The 6950-nt window shown below is 39.3% G+C and overlaps 1 protein-coding gene across 2 annotated transcripts; it reads right to left on the bottom strand.

Moving 5' to 3' along the window:
• Positions 1 to 1112: 1112 nt before the first annotated feature.
• LOC103706858 (homeobox-leucine zipper protein GLABRA 2) lies at positions 1113 to 6634 on the bottom strand. 2 transcript variants are annotated; one of them, XM_026804563.2, is made up of 12 exons: positions 6424 to 6634; positions 6080 to 6324; positions 5027 to 5144; positions 4673 to 4867; positions 3925 to 4305; positions 3216 to 3317; positions 2841 to 3050; positions 2481 to 2655; positions 2135 to 2406; positions 1958 to 2044; positions 1826 to 1892; positions 1576 to 1707 (listed from the first exon to the last, which is right to left on the bottom strand). In XM_026804563.2, the coding sequence occupies exons 1-11, from the start codon at positions 6484 to 6486 to the stop codon at positions 1875 to 1877; spliced, it is 1866 nt and encodes a 621-aa protein (XP_026660364.2). In that variant the 5' UTR covers positions 6487 to 6634; the 3' UTR covers positions 1576 to 1707; positions 1826 to 1874. The 2 variants fall into 2 exon arrangements, with proteins under 2 accessions (XP_008789333.2, XP_026660364.2); XM_008791111.4 differs by lacking the exon at positions 1826 to 1892 and having other exon boundaries at positions 1113 to 1707.
• Positions 6635 to 6950: the final 316 nt, after the last annotated feature.

The raw sequence follows: 6950 nt of genomic DNA, 5'->3' as shown, positions 1-6950 counted from the left end.
CCAACCTCAACTTCCGTGGCATTGGAGATGACAACGTTATTCATCAGCTAATATACACAAGCTAGTCACCATCCAAGTCGTTATCATTCTTACCAAGCTATCCATTTGATGGCTTAATAGAAAATTTATAGGCATGTAGAGAATAGAATTAGCTACTCAGTTTGCTGCTTTATTAGTTTCTCTAGGTACAGAAATGATTAGATGCTTCGAAATTAACACAGTCATCAACCATATGATGAGATCAATACAATCATCCATGGATCGTCTTGTTCTGGGTTCAGGCAACCTGCTACAAGAGTCATTGAGCCAAGCGTGTTGCATTAACAAATACTGATATGCACTCAAATTGCCCTTCACCCTTGTACGAGTGGACTTCTAAATACAAGTGATGGCATGGCTTCTACGACTACGAGGCTGGCTAAAGCCAAACCTGTTTGTGAACTTAGATACGCTCATGAACGTAAGTATCACTTATGCACTACATCTTTATAAGAATGCGTACAAATATGTGTTTAGTCCCACTCCCACATCGGTTATTCACTAGAGAGATTTTTGGTACTTGTACAGGGTTGAGAAACCCCAAAAAATACCATCTGGCTAGCCTTTTTGGGTGAGGCCCGGAGTTGTTAGTATCTTTGAATTGGGCTTTGCCCAAATAATCTTCTTGAGAAAAATATACCAGATATTGTCGTTTGCGATGCACCTAATATGTAGAATTATTTTTATAAAATTGAGGAGATCAAGACCTCGAGGGAGTTTCTTCTATAAACATCATAATTTTTTTTTTTTTTTTTTTTTTTGTAACCAACATCATAATTGTTAGACAAGGAATTGAAGAAATGCATTCTATGTGATTTTAGTTTGAAAATTTCACCTACAAAAATGTAGCAAATATAAAAAGTTAAAAATATGCAAAATTTCACATCACTCTAAAAAAGCCTTAGAAATTTTTTGCACCTGTTTGGAGAGCAACCATAAAACCTTACGAAAATGTCAGGATTGCATTCTTGTGCTCTTGTCGTTGCCATGTCAAGCAGCAAAAAGAAAGAAGAGAAGAATCCTGGACTCATGCTGCTTCAAGTTACAGACTAGCTATCCACATTTGAGACAGATTCACGAAAACAAATTTTCTTCATTCCATGTGCACATTGTCAACTCCATCAAATTAACAACAAAGAACTTGCTTAGGAAGAAAAATCTAAAAAAAATGTTTGAAAGCTTCCTATTAGCGACCAATTTATCTTGAACCCGAGAAGAACAAGAAATCTACATTACTGACAAATTCAAACTTACGTTACAAATTCATCTTATATTATACAATCAACCATCCTCACACTGAAAAGCTTTCTTAATGTTCTGCAACGTACATGATATGAGGGTGCTTGCAGTCTCCACAGACTCCATTGTCAACTTAGCCAAAGGCGACGTATTAGCAAGGATTTGGACACCTACTGTAAGCAAGGATCCACCTCCTTCCGTGGTCTTCTCCTCTGGCTTAGATGTGATCACAAGAGGCCTTGTCTCAAGCTCGTCAGGAAGTATGGAGAATCCAGATGGCAGTATGGCCATATTGCTCGAGTCGCGCCCGGTCATCACCGTTTGCATTTCATCAATGTCCACAGGCGCATAGACTATCATCGATTCATAAGCATTCGTGCTGCTATCTTGAAGGACCCACATGCTAGTCTTGTCTGCCGATTTCGTTGCCTGCATTTCAAAGATCGGAAATAAAGTAAATATTATAAGAAGTTAGATTGCATCCTACTTCCAAAAGATTCTTCTGTTAATGTTTTTGGAGGGGAGTGAGTGCAAATATGAAACGTACATCTAAGAATCTGTAAGCGTTACATCCCATTTGCCTCTACGTTAGAATTTCAGATGTTATTTGTTCTCTACATTCCAAGTCTTGAATTAGTACCAATGCAGCGAGTAGTAAGTACATTCGAAATTAACTTACGTGGACTAGGACAGAGTTCCCGCGATCTTGTCCCTTCGCTAGATTTGCAATAGTTGCAGTCGGGCCTCCAGTTAGCATGATATCCCACTGCAATCCATAAGAGTGATTATTGTTGCGAAACATACCATCTTCTTTACAATTATGATTCAAGAGACTGAATATCAGATAATATCTCACTTCAGTTCTTCGAGACTCGTCTCTCAAGTAATCAAATAAAGCCGTGGAAGGAACAGGTAGCCATGTCGAGGAAACCGCACACACGATCACTCCTGTAGGCTCCCCAGGGTCATTAACATTCTTCCTTGATGTGAACCGAATGTCCTCTCCACCCCTTATGGATGCCTTGGTCCATGTACGATTGCGTGATGCAGCAATAGCCTGACAGAAGCTCGAAGTCATCCGTTGCGCAAACTTCAGAAGGCTCTTTCTTCCAGCTAGTGTGGAGACCCCTGTAGGAATTACTGCAGGTAATTAAGATGGTTCAAAAGCCATACATAAGAATAGAGATGAAACTGCCGCTCACCATTAGAGTCTTTAGTTGGAACATTGGTTGCCATGAAGAAAACTATCCTCTCACATTGGAGCTGCAGTGTTGCCATCCAATGTCGAGCCCCAAATGCTAATCCATTCGTAACGATTGATCGATACATTGTTGGAACTGCACACTTTTGGCATTCCACATGCTCCACCCAAGTTACCTAATTAACATAAAGATATCAAAGTTTTAACTTAGGAAGATTCAACCATACCCGAGTCCAGTAATATAATCTAGTTTCAGCAGTAGAACCATCAATCCTGTTTTACTTTCATCTCGTGGGGTCGTAGAGAGGTAAGAATGCAGAAGTGATATATATAGGGGGAAGACATGTATAACATGAATTACCTTGCAGTGACCATTGGCTTGGTCCTCTATGACACAGCCTGAAGGTCGCTTCCGGCACTTTGCAAGCGATGCATCTATGTTCTCTTCAATTTTGTCAACTGACACATCTACAATGGCCCATTTTTCCGGACTCAGTTGTTTGCAGTATCGAACGAAGTAAAATTCTCTTGTAGGTACTATAGGTGTAAGCATTTGAAGCTCTGCAAACATCTGAAAACATCAAAAAAATTTATTTCTACTTCTAACTTGATGTTCGAGTCATTTAAATTAAACCTAAAGAGCAAGCTCTGGAGATGACAATACTTGCTTGCATTGTTTGAAGTTACTAGCTTCTTTTTTCTTTTTTCTTTTTTTTTTTGAGAAGAAAAGGCTTACCAGTTGTATAGTGCCATCTCCACTTTCACCATTTTCGTTATAAATAACATCTATGGTGGATGCCTTGGAAACCATGCAAGGAAATAAGTCCTTCCATTGGTTCTACAACAACAACAACAAAAAAGGAGATTAAGGTAAACATACGGACATACACCAAAAAGTTCATGCATGCTGTTCTATTTTAGTTGAGTTGGATAAACGATTCTGGAGACCAGAGAAGCCAATGAGAAGATATTAACAGTTCTATACAATAAACTTCTACTTCAGATAATGAATGTGCAGTTTAATTTAATGGAAAGTTCAAATATCATGGCATGTCAAAAAGATAGGTCCAACTTATCCTAAGTAAAGAAAATGTGAGGGAGGGAGGTTGGTAGGGCCGCAAACAATCCAAACTGTTTCTGATATGCTCAGTCCCGTCTTGTCTTGGTTAATTTAGAAAATAAATCGAGCTCAAGTAGTTTTTAGAGCTCCACTTATTTGAACATTTATGCTCAAGCTGAGCTTTTCATAGATCAGAAACTCGATAAACTAAATAAGTAGGCTAATATGAAGAAAAATTTGTAGTACAGAGAAGAGTGCATACAGTATGTGGCAACTAAGTAATTTTAGATGGCTAATATTGTTACGTGGATTAAAAAGGTGGTAGAATTGGGCTGAAAGTTAAATATATTGCAAGCAACAGTTAAGTCAAACTTAGAGATCATACCACATCCATGAAAGCTTTTACAAGGCTTGAGATGTCCAAGAAGACAACTCCTGACTCTCTAGATGCTTCAATCGAATGCCTAACGTGTCCTCTGCTGGAAATCTCAGGTGAGAATTCTCGAATGTACTCATCATAGTTGAGTATTTCACGGCCAGTCTCAACACTTCGGACCCACAAAGGTTCAAGGGTTGTTGCCATCTTCATCAGCTCGTCCGAGGCAGCTTTGGCAACCTCTAAAATCCTAGACTTCTCAAGCCCAAAGAACCCACTGTAGCAATCCAAAGAACTTCTGTTGTTCTGGTCGGTGCCTGCTGAGTATGATGAACTCAGTGAAGCAGTTCCCTCAGCAACCTTTCCATGCATTGCTCGCAACTTTTCTATCTACATATTGAAAGGCATCAAATGAGATGTTTTCAGCAGTGATAGTAGAGATGAGACTGAGGACTTAGTACTAGCATCCATAGAATCAAATATAGCAACAGGTGACAGCAACAGCAATGACAACAAAATTATCCAAAGAATTTGATAGAAAACAACAATTGTAACAACCCAGGATCTCACCCAAAAAGACTAGTTGAAAGGTAATTTTTGGGTTCCTTAGTCCTGTATAAGTACTCAGGATCTCCTTGGTAAATAACCGATGTGAGACTAAACACACGTCCACCCGGGTCCTCACAACAACAACAAAAAAAGCAGCAACCTTAACTGAATGTAATCAACTGGATTAACCATGAGTTGTTTTACATACCTCTGCTTTAAGTCTGGCATTCTCGATTCGTAGTTGTTGTTCTTCAGTAGTCATTGCAGTGTCTTTGCTTGAGGTAGCAAATCCACAGTTGGGACAGCATGCTTTATTAATCATCTGCCTCATGGCCCGGTTCTCGTCTCGAAGCTTGTCTATCTCTGACTTCAGAAGGGAGTTCTCATGCCGCTCCTGTATTGCCTGAGGGACCTTAAAAAGCCTTATGAGCCCCAAAATATAAGAGGGAAAAAAAAGATTACACCAACTATGTTGTAAATGTGTAATTCTTTGAGCAAATAATTAATTTAAACATATAAAATTTTCTGCTAAGATGCAAAAACAGGTCCTTCGCATGGTTACCTTGATCTGGGTTCGCCGGTTTTGGAACCAGAACTTCACTTGTCTGGCTGAGAGGCCTAATTGTTTGCTTAGCAGCTGCCTCTGCTTCTCATCTGGATGTGGTGACTCCTTGAATAACCTGATGTACCCATGCCAAGAAACAATATTAGGATCCAAACGGGCATTGTTTCCTGATCTCCATTGTTCGGCAGTGTTCCAATTGTGGCCTTCTTGGCTAACATTATGGAACTCAATTCTGCTCTGAATTTTTTTAAGCTCTTGTCGGTATGGATATATTAGTGCTTCTGCCGAACAATTTACCTAATTTAAACAGTTTGTACTGCCAAATTGGAGAGAATATGGCCCACTAATAATCTAATCTCAAATTAGCTTCAACAACACATGTTACCAAATAATTTCCTTTGTTTCCCGAAAGAAAAAAATAGTATTACATAATTTTGGAGAATCACACGAGCTTATATATGCTGATTCTGGGTTAAATTGGCTAGTAACCATTCTCTTTTTTTCGGAAGTTCCGAGCTGTACACGATTTTTGTGGAGAACAAGAAGCCGATTTATAAGATGAGGAATAAGATGAGGATTTAGGAAACGAAGAAATATTGATCTTATGGGTGGATAAACTGAAGGAATAAGATGAGGATTTAGGATTTCTTAAATCATGTTTTCGAATACTTGGATATCATCCTTCCCATCAAAAATTATATATATATAAAAAAGAAAGGAAAAAGAATACTTGGGTATCATCCTGGTTTTCTCAGATGGCCTGAGTCAACTTAGATTATGTCTAGTAACAACAATTTAATAGTAAAGACCACTTTACAAGATAATTCTTGGACATAGAGTGGCTACTTTTTCTTTCTTTCATCATTTCAATCAAATTTTACGCCTATTTGATTCATAAAAATAGTCTGAAGGACGTATCGCATCCCCAGCTAATTCAGTAACTCATCATACGGCTGAACGTATACTCGGCCATTGATTTCATGCATGTCTACGTACCTAATCCATTATATATATACGCAAAGCAAAGGCAAATAGGAGTATAGAACTCACGCTTCCATTTCTCTTATCTGTTCAGTTGTATGCCTGTGATACTGCTTTCTCCTTTTCTTCTTATTCCCTTCCTCTCCATCCTCGTCGGCCAATCCATTGTCCCCTCCATCTTCATCCGATTGACCGCCCGGCCCAGTGTTCTCACTGCTGATCTCCACTGGTTCCCCTCTACTACCTCCACCGCTCCCCTCGTCCCCTTCCTCCACCTCCTCTTCTACCACCTCGATATTACGGAACACGCCAGCCTAATGGAATTGGAATAAAAAATTTAAGTTTATCATGATATCGCAAAATTATCGTGGTGCACAGCGATTGCTGTATGAAGAAAGATAAAGAGTATTTACAAGTGAGAGGGAGAGTGCTGGCGATGCGAAGAAGTCTTTGGTACGAGTGTTTCCAGCATCCATCCTTGGACAGCTCTTTCTGATGCAATGGAAGCTCTATAAGAAAGTTGGAGGAGGAAATGGGTTTTTGGAAGTGTTAATATAAGGTAGAAAAGATGCACACGAGAGAGAGAGAGAGAGAGATAGAGGGAGAGGTGTTTGGGGTTTGGAATGTGAAATAAAGGACATAAAACAAAGGGAGGAAATTAGAGAGGGAGAGTTCATTGCAGGACGGTTAGGTATTGAATGTTAGTTATGTGTACTTGGCGCTTATTGCATTGTTACCAATACCACCTTAGTCCCGGGCCCAAAGCAGCCAAAGCAGGCCTGAAAGGAAGCATCCCTTATTCTTTATTACCAATGGTTTCAGCCAGTACAGCCTCTGGCTGCTTCATTTCTCAATCTCACTATTAGCCTCATTGCCCCTAATATCTTGAGAAAAAAAAAACATTATATGTGTATTATTAAACAAAAAAAGGAAAAGAAAG

The sequence above is a fragment of the Phoenix dactylifera genome, chromosome 4 (assembly GCF_009389715.1).
Source record: "Phoenix dactylifera cultivar Barhee BC4 chromosome 4, palm_55x_up_171113_PBpolish2nd_filt_p, whole genome shotgun sequence".
Lineage (NCBI taxonomy): Eukaryota > Viridiplantae > Streptophyta > Magnoliopsida > Arecales > Arecaceae > Phoenix > Phoenix dactylifera.
This window is presented reverse-complemented; position numbering and strand designations above follow the sequence as displayed.

What these genes read in the sequence shown, in the direction of transcription:
- LOC103706858 (XM_008791111.4), bottom strand. Translation starts at nt 6,486, where the DNA reads ATGGATGCTGGAAACACTCGTACCAAAGACTTCTTCGCATCGCCAGCA. An exon ending in ATGCCAGACTTAAAGCAGAG is followed by an intron (nt 4,306 to 4,672) that starts GTATGTAAAACA and finishes TTCAATATGTAG; the next exon opens with ATAGAAAAGTTGCGAGCAAT. An exon ending in TAAAAGCTTTCATGGATGTG is followed by an intron (nt 3,318 to 3,924) that starts GTATGATCTCTA and finishes TTGTTGTTGTAG; the next exon opens with AACCAATGGAAGGACTTATT.